We start from the raw sequence: 15,566 nt of genomic DNA on the forward strand, positions 1-15,566 counted from the left end.
CCACAACTGTCTGCGGACCCTGTCTCCATCGCTGTGTAACCTGCAGGTGCTCACCTACCTGAACATTAGGTAAGTGGTCCCCATTATAGCGCCCCCAAGTGCTCACCGTCCGCTCTCCACATATCTAATCCCTGTGCTTTGTCTCTACAGCCGCAACCTCCTGACCTCCCTGCCCCCTCACATCTGTCGCCTGCCCCTCACCGTGCTCATCGCCAGTAACAACAAGCTGAGCTCCGTGCCGGAGGAGGTGGGCGCCATGAGCAGCCTGCGGCAGCTGGTGAGTGTCCTCTGTATACAGCAGATGGCCCCCGGCGGGGGGGATGTGCTGCCATTCTCATTGTATTCCCCCTTCTCTATTGGGGCAGGAGGCCATACTGCGCCACTGCTGTAGAGAGCTGCATTGTGGCTCCTATAGTCAGTGTGTGATGTGTGGATTGTATGTAAGTGCTCCTCACTAGTCAGTGACCACCAGCTGTGAGCTCTGGGTATGTACAGTAGATGTTGTCACCGGAGGATGTTGCTTCACGCTGCCGGCACGTTGTGTAATCTGGAGCTTCCTGCTTTGTCTTCGTGTGAATCTGCTGAGCTGCAGATCCCGTCCAGCGTGGTGTATATCTGTTATATCCCAGGGGTATATAGGACTCCGTATACAGGTCACTGGTGCACCACCATAGTTCAGGGACCACTGGGGTATATAGGACTCCGTATACAGGTCACTTGGACACCACCATAGGTCAGGAATCCCAGAGCTATATAGGGGTATATAGGAATCCATATACAGATCACTGGTGCACCACCATAGTTCAGGGACCACTGGGGTATATAGGAATCCGTATACAGGTCACTGGGACACCACCATAGGTCAGGGACCACTGGGGTATATAGGACTCCGTATACAGATCACTGGGACACCACCATAGGTCAGGGACCACTGGGGTATATAGGACTCCGTATACAGGTCACTGGGACACCACCATATGTCAGGGACCACTGGGGTATATAGGACTCTGTATACAGATCACTGGGACACCACCATAGGTCAGGGACCACTGGGGTATATAGGACTCCATATACAGGTCACTGGGACACCACCATAGGTCAGGGACCACTGGAATCCCAGGGCTATATAGGGGTATATAGGACTCCGTATACAGGTCACTGGGACACCACCATAGGTCAGGAATCCCATGGGTATTTAGGGGTATATAGGACTCCGTATACAGGTCACTGGGACACCACCATAGGTCAGGAATCCTAGGGCTATATAGGGGTATATAGGACTCCGTATACAGGTCACTAGGACACCACCATAGGTCAGGAATCCCAGGGCTATATAGGGGTATATAGGACTCCGTATACAGGTCACCGGGACACCACCATAGGTCAGGAATCCCAGGGGTATATAGGACTCCGTATGCAGGTCACTGGTGCACCACCATAGGTCAGGGACCACTGGGGTATATAGGAATCCGTATACAGGTCACTGGGACACCACCATAGTTCAGGGACCACTGGGGTATATAGGACTCCGTATACAGGTCACTGGGACACCACCATATGTCAGGGACCACTGGGGTATATAGGACTCCGTATACAGATCACTGGGACACCACCATAGGTCAGGGACCACTGGGGTATATAGGACTCCGTATACAGGTCACTGGGACACCACCATAGGTCAGGGACCACTGGAATACCAGGGCTATATAGGGGTATATAGGACTCCGTATACAGGTCACTGGTGCACCACCATAGTTCAGGGACCACTGGGGTATATAGGACTCCGTATACAGGTCACTGGGACACCACCATATGTCAGGGACCACTGGGGTATATAGGACTCTGTATACAGATCACTGGGACACCACCATAGGTCAGGGACCACTGGGGTATATAGGACTCCATATACAGGTCACTGGGACACCACCATAGGTCAGGGACCACTGGAATCCCAGGGCTATATAGGGGTATATAGGACTCCGTATACAGGTCACTGGGACACCACCATAGGTCAGGAATCCCATGGGTATTTAGGGGTATATAGGACTCCGTATACAGGTCACTGGGACACCACCATAGGTCAGGAATCCTAGGGCTATATAGGGGTATATAGGACTCCGTATACAGGTCACTAGGACACCACCATAGGTCAGGAATCCCAGGGCTATATAGGGGTATATAGGACTCCGTATACAGGTCACCGGGACACCACCATAGGTCAGGAATCCCAGGGGTATATAGGACTCCGTATGCAGGTCACTGGTGCACCACCATAGGTCAGGGACCACTGGGGTATATAGGAATCCGTATACAGGTCACTGGGACACCACCATAGTTCAGGGACCACTGGGGTATATAGGACTCCGTATACAGGTCACTGGGACACCACCATATGTCAGGGACCACTGGGGTATATAGGACTCCGTATACAGATCACTGGGACACCACCATAGGTCAGGGACCACTGGGGTATATAGGACTCCGTATACAGGTCACTGGGACACCACCATAGGTCAGGGACCACTGGAATACCAGGGCTATATAGGGGTATATAGGACTCCGTATACAGGTCACTGGGACACCACTATAGGTCAGGAATCCTAGGGGTATATAGGGGTATATAGGACTCCGTATACAGATCACCGGGACACCACTATAGGTCAGGAATCCTAGGGGTATATAGTACTCCGTATACAGGTCACTGGGACACCACCATAGGTCAGGAATCCTAGGGCTATATAGGGGTATATAGGACTCCGTATACAGGTCACTAGGACACCACCATAGGTCAGGAATCCCAGGGGTATATAGGGGTATATAGGACTCCGTATACAGGTCACCGGGACACCACCATAGGTCAGGAATCCCAGGGGTATATAGGACTCCGTATGCAGGTCACTGGTGCACCACCATAGTTCAGGGACCACTGGGGTATATAGGAATCCGTATACAGGTCACTGGGACACCACCATAGGTCAGGGACCACTGGGGTATATAGGAATCCGTATACAGGTCACTGGTACACCACCATAGGTCAGGGACCACTGGGGTATATAGGACTCCGTATACAGATCACGGGGACACCACCATAGGTCAGGGACCACTGGGGTATATAGGACTCCGTATACAGATCACTGGGACACCACCATAGGTCAGGAACCACTGGGGTATATAGGAATCCATATACAGATCACTGGTGCACCACCATAGTTCAGGGACCACTGGGGTATATAGGAATCCGTATACAGGTCACTGGGACACCACCATAGTTCAGGGACCACTGGGGTATATAGGACTCCGTATACAGGTCACTGGGACACCACCATATGTCAGGGACCACTGGGGTATATAGGACTCTGTATACAGATCACTGGGACACCACCATAGGTCAGGGACCACTGGGGTATATAGGACTCCATATACAGGTCACTGGGACACCACCATAGGTCAGGGACCACTGGAATCCCAGGGCTATATAGGGGTATATAGGACTCCGTATACAGGTCACTGGGACACCACCATAGGTCAGGAATCCCAGGGGTATTTAGGGGTATATAGGACTCCGTATACAGGTCACTGGGACACCACCATAGGTCAGGAATCCTAGGGCTATATAGGGGTATATAGGACTCCGTATACAGGTCACTAGGACACCACCATAGGTCAGGAATCCCAGGGCTATATAGGGGTATATAGGACTCCGTATACAGGTCACCGGGACACCACCATAGGTCAGGAATCCCAGGGGTATATAGGACTCCGTATGCAGGTCACTGGTGCACCACCATAGGTCAGGGACCACTGGGGTATATAGGAATCCGTATACAGGTCACTGGGACACCACCATAGTTCAGGGACCACTGGGGTATATAGGACTCCGTATACAGGTCACTGGGACACCACCATATGTCAGGGACCACTGGGGTATATAGGACTGCGTATACAGATCACTGGGACACCACCATAGGTCAGGGACCACTGGGGTATATAGGACTCCGTATACAGGTCACTGGGACACCACCATAGGTCAGGGACCACTGGAATCCCAGGGCTATATAGGGGTATATAGGACTCCGTATACAGGTCACTGGGACACCACTATAGGTCAGGAATCCCAGGGGTATTTAGGGGTATATAGGACTCCGTATACAGATCACCGGGACACCACTATAGGTCAGGAATCCCAGGGGTATATAGGACTCCGTATGCAGGTCACTGGTGCACCACCATAGTTCAGGGACCACTGGGGTATATAGGAATCCGTATACAGGTCACTGGGACACCACCATAGGTCAGGGACCACTGGGGTATATAGGGGTATATAGGACTCCGTATACAGATCACCGGGACACCACTATAGGTCAGGAATCCTAGGGGTATATAGTACTCCGTATACAGGTCACTGGGACACCACCATAGGTCAGGAATCCTAGGGCTATATAGGGGTATATAGGACTCCGTATACAGGTCACTGGGACACCACCATAGGTCAGGAATCCCAGGGCTATATAGGGGTATATAGGACTCCGTATACAGGTCACCGGGACACCACCATAGGTCAGGAATCCCAGGGGTATATAGGACTCCGTATGCAGGTCACTGGTGCACCACCATAGTTCAGGGACCACTGGGGTATATAGGAATCCGTATACAGGTCACTGGGACACCACCATAGGTCAGGGACCACTGGGGTATATAGGAATCCGTATACAGGTCACTGGTACACCACCATAGGTCAGGGACCACTGGGGTATATAGGACTCCGTATACAGATCACGGGGACACCACCATAGGTCAGGGACCACTGGGGTATATAGGACTCCGTATACAGATCACTGGGACACCACCATAGGTCAGGAACCACTGGGGTATATAGGACTCCGTATTCAGGTCACTGGTACACCACCATAGGTCAGGGACCACTGGAATCCCAGGGCTATATAGGGGTATATAGGACTCCGTATACAGGTCACTGGGACACCACCATAGGTCAGGAATCCTAGGGCTATATAGGAGTATATAGGACTCCGTATACAGGTCACTAGGACACCACCATAGGTCAGGAATCCCAGGGCTATATAGGGGTATATAGGACTCTGTATACAGATCACCGGGACACCACCATAGGTCAGGAATCCCAGGGGTATATAGGACTCCGTATACAGGTCACTGGGACACCACCATAGGTCAGGAATCCCAGGGGTATATAGGACTCCGTATACAGGTCACTGGGACACCACCATAGGTCAGGAACCACAGGGGTATATAGGACTCCGTATACAGGTCACTGGGACACCACCATAGGTCAGGAACCACAGGTGTGTATATAGGGGTATATAGGACTCCGTATGCAGGTCACTGGTACACCACCATAGGTCAGGAATCCCAGGGGTATATAGGGGTATATAGGACTCCGTATACAGATCACCGGGACACCACCATAGGTCAGGAATCCTAGGGGTATATAGGACTCCGTATACAGATCACCGGGACACCACCATAGGTCAGGAATCCTAGGGGTATATAGGGGTATATAGGACTCCGTATACAGGTCACCGGGACACCACTATAGGTCAGGAATCCTAGGGGTATATAGGACTTCGTATGCAGGTCACTGGGACACCACCATAGGTCAGGAATCTCAGGGCTATATAGGGGTATATAGGACTCCGTATACAGGTCACTGGGACACCACCATAGGTCAGGAATCCCAGGGCTATATAGGGGTATATAGGACTCTGTATACAGATCACCGGGACACCACCATAGGTCAGGAATCCTAGGGGTATATAGGGGTATATAGGACTCCGTACACTGGGACACCACCATAGGTCAGGGACCACAGGAATCCCAGGGCTATATAGGACTCTGTATACAGGTCACAGGGACCCCACCATAGGTCAGGAATCACAGGTGTATATAGGACTCCGTATACAGATCACCGGGACACCACCATAGGTCAGGAACCACAGGGTATATATGGGTATATAGGACTCCGTATACAGATCACTGGGACACCACCATAGGTCAGGGACCACTGGGGTATATAGGGGTATATAGGACTCCGTATACAGGTCACTGGGACACCACCATAGGTCAGGAACCACAGGAATCCCAGGGGTATATAGGACTCCGTATACAGGTCACTGGGACACCACCATAGGTCAGGGACCACTGGGGTATATAGGACTCCGTATACAGATCACTGGGACACCACCATAGGTCAGGGACCACTGGGGTATATAGGACTCCGTATACAGGTCACTGGGACACCACCATAGGTCAGGAACCACTGGGGTATATAGGACTCCGTATACAGGTCACTGGGACCCCACCATAGGTCAGGAACCACAGGGGTATATATGGATATATAGGAATCTGTATACAGGTCACTGGGACACCACCATAGGTCAGGAACCACAGGGGTATATAGGGGTATATAGGACTCCGTATACAGGTCACTGGGACACCACCATAGGTCAGGAACCACAGGGCTATATAGGGGTATATAGGAATCCGTATACAGATCACCGGGACACCACCATAGGTCAGGAACCACAGGGGTATATAGGAATCCATATACAGGTCACTGGGACACCACCATAGGTCAGGAATCCCAGAGCTATATAGGGGTATATAGGAATCCATATACAGATCACTGGGACACCACCATAGGTCAGGAACCACAGGGGTATATAGGAATCCATATACAGATCACTGGGACACCACCATAGGTCAGGAATCCCAGAGCTATATAGGGGTATATAGGACTCCGTATACAGATCACTGGGACACCACCATAGGTCAGGAACCACAGGGGTATATAGGAATCCATATACAGGTCACTGGGACACCACCATAGGTCAGGAACCACAGGGGTATATAGGAATCCATATACAGGTCACTGGGACCCCACCATAGGTCAGGAACCACAGGGGTATATAGGAATCCATATACAGGTCACTGGGACACCACCATAAGTCAGGAACCACAGGAATCCCAGGGGTATATAGGACTCCGTATACAGGTCACTGGGACACCACCATAGGTCAGGGACCACTGGGGTATATAGGACTCCGTATACAGGTCACTGGGACACCACCATAGGTCAGGGACCACTGGGGTATATAGGGGTCTATAGGAATTTGTATACAGGTCACTGGGACACCACCATAGGTCAGGAACCACAGGGGTATATAGGAATCCATATACAGGTCACTGGGACCCCACCATAGGTCAGGAATCACAGGTGTATATAGGAATCCATATACAGGTCACTGGGACCCCACCATAGGTCAGGAATCACAGGGGTATATAGGAATCCATATACAGGTCACTGGGACATCACCATAGGTCAGGAACCACAGGAATCCCAGGGGTATATAGGACTCCGTATACAGGTCACTGGGACACCACCATAGGTCAGGAACCACAGGAATCCCAGGGGTATATAGGAATCCATATACAGGTCACTGGGACACCACCATAGGTCAGGAACCACAGGAATCCCAGGGGTATATAGGACTCCGTATACAGGTCACTGGGACACCACCATAGGTCAGGAACCACAGGAATCCCAGGGGTATATAGGAATCCATATACAGGTCACTGGGACACCACCATAGGTCAGGAATCCCAGGGCTATATAGGGGTATATAGGACTCCGTATACAGGTCACTGAGACCCCACCATAGGTCAGGAATCACAGGTGTATATAGGACTCCATATACAGGTCACTGGGACCCCACCATAGGTCAGGAACCACAGGGGTATATAGGAATCCATATACAGGTCACTGGGACACCACCATAGGTCAGGAATCACAGGGGTATATAGGAATCCATATACAGGTCACTGGGACCCCACCATAGGTCAGGAACCACAGGGGTATATAGGAATCCATATACAGGTCACTGGGACCCCACCATAGGTCAGGAACCACAGGGGTATATAGGAATCCATATACAGGTCACTGGGACCCCACCATAGGTCAGGAACCACAGGATCCCCAGTGCACTGAATGCTGTAATTAGAGAGGAGTGAAGTTACAGTGATGCGATTCTGCACGGACCTCGCGGCTCGGCGTTTAATGACTTTATCCTGCATAAATTAGTTCAGCTTTCCAGTGCTCCGGTGGCCAGAAAAGGTGGATACAGTCCTAGGAGAGTCTCCAGCCATTGGCCCCCCGGAAAGCTGAACTAATTTATGCAGGATAAAGTCATTAAACGCCGAGCCGCGAGGTCCGTGCAGAACGGCATCACTGTAACTTCACTCCTCTCTAGCTGTAATAATACAGTGATACCACCGCAGATTAATAAGTCATACTGTGATGTCATGGGGGGGTTTGGGGCAGTGATCACATGTCATTATATTACTATTATATCAGTGATGTCATACAGGGGGCGGGGCTATGATCACATGTCATTATATTACATCAGTGATGTCATACAGGGGGCGGGGCTATGATCACATGTCATTATATTACATCAGTGATGTCATACAGGGGGCGGGGCTATGATCACATGTCATTATATTACATCAGTGATGTCATACAGGGGGCGGGGCTGTGATCACATGTCATTATATTACTATTATATTATATCAGTGATGTCATACAGGGGGCGGGGCTGTGATCACATGTCATTATATTATATCAGTGATGTCATACAGGGGGCGGGGCTGTGATCACATGTCATTATATTATATCAGTGATGTCATACAGGGGGCGGGGCTGTGTCTAGCTTGGATATAATGTCTTACCACAGTGTAATGCAGCTGGACAGGTGACTCCAGGTATATTAGGTGTAGTAGTGGATTATGAATGGTGGGTGGAGTTGTATGCTGACTTCTCTATTGTTTTGGTGTCACAGGATATCAGCTGCAATGAGCTCCAGTTGCTGCCCGCACAGATGGGGTCTATGGGGTCACTGCGAGAATTAAACGTGCGCAGGAATCAGCTGACGTCTCTGCCGGAAGGTAAGTGATATATAAACGTGTAGATGAGCGGACTATGTGGGTAGTGACCCAGTGTTGTGGTAAGTGAGCGGGTGGGATGCGCCCCCCCATGTGACTTGGTGTTGGGGTGACAGTGCGGTTAGGATTGCCCCCCCCCCCCATGTGACCCGGTGTTGGGGTGACTGAGCGGTTAGGATTGCCCCCCCCCCATGTGACCCGGTGTTGGGGTGACAGTGCGGTTAGGATTGCCCCCCCCCCCATGTAACCCGGTGTTGGGGTGACTGAGCGGTTAGGATTGCCCCCCCCCCCATGTGACCCGGTGTTGGGGTGACAGTGCGGTTAGGATTGCCCCCCCCCCCCATGTGACCCGGTGTTGGGGTGACAGTGCGGTTAGGATTGCCCCCCCCCCCCCCATGTGACCCGGTGTTGGGGTGACAGTGCGGTTAGGATTGCCCCCCCCCCCCATGTGACCCGGTGTTGGGGTGACAGTGCGGTTAGGATTGCCCCCCCATGTGACCCGTTGTTGGGGTGACAGTGCGGTTAGGATTGCCCCCCCCCCATGTGACCCGGTGTTGGGGTGACAGTGCGGTTAGGATTGCCCCCCCCCCCCATGTGACCCGGTGTTGGGGTGACAGTGCGGTTAGGATTGCCCCCCCCCCCATGTGACCCGGTGTTGGGGTGACAGTGCGGTTAGGATTGCCCCCCCATGTGACCCGTTGTTGGGGTGACAGTGCGGTTAGGATTGCCCCCCCCCCGTGTGACCCGTTGTTGGGGTGACTGAGCGGTTAGGATTGCCCCCCCCCCCCCCATGTGACCCGGTGTTGGGGTGACTGAGCGGTTAGGATTGCCCCCCCCCGCCCCCCCATGTGACCCGGTGTTGGGGTGACAGTGCGGTTAGGATTTCCCCCCCATGTGACCCGGTCTTGGGGTGACAGTGCGGTTAGGATTGCGCCCCCCCCCCCCCCCCCCCATGTGACCCGGTGTTGGGGTGACAGTGCGGTTAGGATTGCCCCCCATGTGACCCGGTGTTGGGGTGACAGTGCAGTTAGGATTGCCCCCCCCATGTGACCCGGTGTTGTGGTGACGGTGCGGTTAGGATTGCCCCCCCATGTGACCCGGTGTTGTAGTGACGGTGCGGTTAGGATTGCCCCCCATGTGACCCGGTGTTGTGGTGACGGTGCGGTTAGGATTGCCCCCCCATGTGACACGTCATTGAGTCTTCACATCTGGTGTTTGTCAGAAATCTCCGCGCTGCCTCTGACTCGCCTGGACTTCTCCTGTAACCGCGTCTCCCGTATTCCTACCTGTTACCGCCACTTGCGGCACCTTCAGAGCATCATTCTGGACAACAACCCCCTGCAGTACCCTCCCGCTCAGGTAAGCAGCCCCCTATTTTTCTGTATCACTCTGCAGTACTAATGGTGTCCACCAGGGGCTGGTGTAATCTATTTTCTTTCACGGTCTAGATTTGCCTTAAAGGAAAGGTTCACATATTTAAGTACTTGAACATAGAAGCTTGTAGTAAACCAACTGCGGAGCTGGGTGACCTGGGAAAACTGAGCCGCCCCACCAGCTTCACTGCGTGGTAAGTGTATGGTCCAGCACAGGTCATGTGACATCATCCGGGCACAGCCACCACTATGGCATTCATACTCGTCTTATGGCTTCTCTTCTTGTAGCCTGACCGATGACCTGTACTCTCAACCATACGGGGGGCTTGATTCTGGATTTAACAGTGTGGACAGCGGCAGCAAGCGGTGGTCCGGCAATGAGGTGCATACACAGCGTTTTACCTGTCACACAACCCTTGTCTGTAGCTATTCTGACCCTCCCCCACCCCCTTGTGATGATTGTCACCCCCTGTAAATCAGCGGCTCCTCTAGTCTGTGTCATTTGGGCTTTCTCATGGGTCGTGTCAATGACCTGTCAGCTGTAAGGTCACTGACGTGTTCCCACCATACAGGAAGCGGTGCGTCCTCTTAGCCTGGTCATGTCTGGCTTCTCTGTCATTAACCCTTTTTCTTTCTTCCAGTCTGTGGATGAGCTCTCAGACCTCTCCTTCAGAGTCTCCGGTTTGGGGCGAGATGTGCGACAATTCAAAGAGAAGCTCAACGGTGCCAGTACGTTACCCTCTCTGCTCTCTACATGCTGATGTATAGTGTCAGACCACCAGCAGGGGTGGGGATACAGGAGAACATATATAAAAGCCCCCAGCAGCACACTGGAGCCCCCCTTAACCCCTTAACGACGCAGGACGTATATTTACGTCCTGCGCCGGCTTCCGCGATATGAAGCGGGATCGCGCCGCGATCCCGCATCATATCGCGTGGGTCCCGGCGGGGTCAACGGCCGGGACCCGCGGCTAATACCACACATCGCCGATCGCGGCGATGTGCGGTATTAACCCTTTAGAAGCGGCGGTCAAAGCTGACCGCCGCTTCTAAAGTGAAACTGAAAGTATCCCGGCTGCTCAGTCGGGCTGTTCGGGACCGCCGCGGTGAAATCGCGGCGTCCCGAACAGCTGATCGGACACCGGGAGGGCTCTTACCTGCCTCCTCGGTGTCCGATCGACGAATGACTGCTCCGTGCCTGAGATCCAGGCAGGAGCAGTCAAGCGCCGATAATGCTGATCACAGGCGTGTTAATACATGCCAGTGATCAGCATAGGAGATCAGTGTGTGCAGTGTTATAGGTCCCTATGGGATAATATTGATCAGTATAAGAGATCAGTGTGTGCAGTGTTATAGGTCCCTATGGGATAATAATGATCAGTATAAGAGATCAGTGTGTGCAGTGTTATAGGTCCCTATGGGATAATATTGATCAGTATAAGAGATCAGTGTGTGCTGTGTTATAGTCTCCTATGGGATAATAATGATCAGTATAAGAGATCAGTGTGTGCAGTGTTATAGGTCCCTATGGGATAATATTGATCAGTATAAGAGATCAGTGTGTGCTGTGTTATAGTCTCCTATGGGATAATAATGATCAGTATAAGAGATCAGTGTGTGCAGTGTTATAGGTCCCTATGGGATAATATTGATCAGTATAAGAGATCAGTGTGTGCAGTGTTATAGGTCCCTATGGGATAACAATGATCAGTGTGTGCAGTGTTATAGGTCCCTATGGGACCTATAACACTGCAAAAAAAAAGTAAAAAAAAAGTGTTAATAAAGGTCATTTAACTCCTTCCCTAATAAAAGTTTGAATCACCCCCCTTTTCCCATAAGAAAAAGAAAACAGTGTAAAAAAAAATAAAAATAAACATATGTGGTATCGCCGCGTGCGTAAATGTCCGAACTATAAAAATATATCATTAATTAAGCCGTACGGTCAATGGCGTACGCGCAAGAAAATTCCAAAGTCCAAAAAAGCGAATTTTGGTAACTTTTTATAACATTAAAAAATGAATAAAAAGTGATCAAAAAGTCCGATCAAAACAAAAATCATACCAATAAAAACTTCAGATCACGGCGCAAAAAATGAGTCCTCATACCGCCCCGTACGTGGAAAAATAAAAAAGTTATAGGGGTCAGAAGATGACATTTTTAAACGTATACATTTTCCTGCATGTAGTTATGATTTTTTCCAGAAGTGCGACAAAATCAAACCTATATAAGTAGGGGATCATTTTAACCGTATGGACCTACAGAATAAAGATAAGGTGTAATTTTTACCGAAATATACACTGCGTAGAAACGGAAGCCCCCAAAAGTTACAAAATGGCGTTTTTTTCCGATTTTGTCGCACAATGTTTTTTTTTTCCTTTTCGCCGTGCATTTTTGGGTAAAATGACTAATGTCACTGCAAAGTAGAATTGGCGACGCAAAAAATAAGCCATAATATGGATTTTTAGGTGGAAAATTGAAAGGGTTATGATTTTTAAAAGGTAAGGAGGAAAAAACTAAAGTGCAAAAACGGAAAAACCCTGAGTCCTTAAGGGGTTAAATGTTGACTAGCCATCAAACATTATAAACCCGTATAAGGCACTTATCACCAGATTATGGCACTTATGTACCAGACCTAGTGGGTGTAGACTATCTGCAATGATGTCTCCATACACTGCACTCACAGAAGAGCCCTGCCCCTCTTTATTATACCTTCAGCATATAGGGCATTATAGAGCAGCACTGAGCAGTATAAACTGTAAATGTAGCACTTGGGTGGGATACAACTCTTACTAGAGCCTTCAGCAGATGTTTTCTGCCTTGTCTTTCTCTGCAGCTCCTCCCTCTCCATAGACTTCTATGGGCAGCATGGAGGACATTATAGAGCAGTACTGAAGTAAGATATAACAGTAGAGCTTTCATCTTCTGTGTGTTTCTGCCATTGTCGCTCTGCAGCTTCATTCTTCATAGACTTCTATAGGTAGCTGTAATCTTATCCCTCACCAAGTTGTATTTTAATGTCTATAGAAATCTTGGTGACCATTTCAGCAGCTCACTAGATTGGTGACCCAGGGTTGCAGTGGTTTGGAGCCACTTCTGTCATGAAATGTGAAATTTCACTATTTCTATTGTAGCGAATGGAGAGAGCGAGCAGCTGGATTTCATTGACAGCAGCACAAATGAGGAAGAGGAGGAAGGGAGGTCTGACAACGGCCTTCACACGATGGCTACTCCTCAGGTAAGTGGCGCTGCCCCCTCCTCCTCTGTTATATACCGGGGGGCTCCCCCCTCTCTTCGTGGCTGCCGTCATCTCCAGTGTCCTCTATGTTACAGGAGAAGAGGAAGCCAGACTCACACTCCACACCCCAACCAGACTCACACTCCACACCCCGGCCGGAGGAGAGGACCCTGGTGTGCGGGTAAGTGTCTCCATGTGGTTGGCAGTGGATCCTCCAGCAGCTGTGAGGTATTAGGAGCCTTGTCAGGGGAGACATCTGTTTCCTATCCAGAACACATAGTATAAGGCTGAGGAGAATTCCTGAGGATTGTGTGTATATGGAACTATATTATATAGGAGCACAGCGCCCCCCATGTCCTGTTCTGTACATTACTATAGTTTCCTCTGTATTATATATAGTAGAGCGCCCCCCCCATGTCCTGTTCTGTACATTACTATAGTGTCCTCTGTATTATATATAGTACAGCGCCCCCCATGTCCTGTTCTGTACATTACTATAGTGTCCTCTGTATTATATATAGCACAGCGCCCCCCCATGTCCTGTTCTGTACATTACTATAGTTTCCTCTGTATTATATATAGTAGAGCGCCCCCCCATGTCCTGTTCTGTACATTACTATAGTGTCCTCTGTATTATATATAGGAGCACAGCGCCCCCCATGTCCTGTTCTGTACATTACTATAGTGTCCTCTGTATTATATATAGTACAGCGCCCCCCATGTCCTGTTCTGTACATTACTATAGTGTCCTCTGTATTATATATAGTACAGCGCCCCCCATGTCCTGTTCTGTACATTACTATAGTGTCCTCTGTATTATATATAGTACAGCGCCCCCCCCATGTCCTGTTCTGTACATTACTATAGTGTCCTCTGTATTATATATAGTACAGCGCCCCCCCATGTTCTGTTCTGTACATTACTATAGTGTCCTCTGTATTATATATAGGAGTACAGCGCCCCCCATGTCCTGTTCTGTACATTACTATAGTTTCCTCTGTATTATATATAGTACAGCGCCCCCCATGTTCTGTTCTGTACATTACTATAGTGTCCTCTGTATTATATATAGTAGAGCGCCCCCCCATGTCCTGTTCTGTACATTACTATAGTGTCCTCTGTATTATATATAGCACAGCGCCCCCCATGTCCTGTTCTGTACATTACTATAGTGTCCTCTGTGTTATATATAGTGCAGCGCCCCCCGTGTCCTGTTCTGTACATTACTATAGTCTCCTCTGTATTATATATAGTACAGCGCCCCCCCATGTCCTGTTCTGTACATTACTATAGTGTCCTCTGTATTATATATAGGAGCACAGCGCCCCCCATGTTCTGTACATTACTATAGTGTCCTCTGTATTATATATAGTACAGCGCCCCCATGTCCTGTTCTGTACATTACTATAGTGTCCTCTGTATTATATATAGGAGTACAGTGCCCCCCATGTTCTGTACATTACTATAGTGTCCTCTGTATTATATATAGTACAGCGCCCCCATGTCCTGTTCTGTACATTACTATAGTGTCCTCTGTATTATATATAGTACAGCGCCCCCCCATGTCCTGTTCTGTACATTACTATAGTGTCCTCTGTATTATATATAGTACAGCGCCCCCCCATGTCCTGTTCTGTACATTACTATAGTGTCCTCTGTATTATATATAGCACAGCGCCCCCCCCATGTCCTGTTCTGTACATTACTATAGTGTCCTCTGTATTATATATAGTACAGCGCCCCTCCATGTCCTGTTCTGTACATTACTATAGTGTCCTCTGTAATATATATAGCACAGCGCCCCCCCATGTCCTGTTCTGTACATTACTATAGTGTCCTCTGTATTATATATAGCACAGCGCCCCCCCCATGTCCTGTTCTGCACATTACTATAGTATCCTCTGTATTATATATAGTACAGCCCCCCATGTCCTGTTCTGTACATTACTATAGTGTCCTCTGTATTATATATAGTACAGCGCCCC

General features: G+C 49.7%; 1 protein-coding gene across 1 annotated transcript in view; it reads left to right on the plus strand.

The window, feature by feature from the left end:
• Positions 1–7: 7 nt before the first annotated feature.
• Positions 8–15,566, plus strand: part of LOC130309181 (leucine-rich repeat and calponin homology domain-containing protein 4-like) — a gene marked incomplete at both ends in the record, with an annotated part of 85,342 nt that continues 69,783 nt past the window's right edge. Inside the window, 9 exon segments of the mRNA XM_056552295.1 lie at positions 8–69; positions 151–277; positions 8,871–8,976; positions 10,196–10,332; positions 10,422–10,540; positions 10,635–10,728; positions 10,988–11,075; positions 13,478–13,581; positions 13,677–13,762. Of these exon segments, the coding sequence (XP_056408270.1) occupies positions 8–69; positions 151–277; positions 8,871–8,976; positions 10,196–10,332; positions 10,422–10,540; positions 10,635–10,728; positions 10,988–11,075; positions 13,478–13,581; positions 13,677–13,762 (923 nt within the window).

The sequence above is a fragment of the Hyla sarda genome, unplaced genomic scaffold, assembly GCF_029499605.1.
Source record: "Hyla sarda isolate aHylSar1 unplaced genomic scaffold, aHylSar1.hap1 scaffold_1513, whole genome shotgun sequence".
Lineage (NCBI taxonomy): Eukaryota > Metazoa > Chordata > Amphibia > Anura > Hylidae > Hyla > Hyla sarda.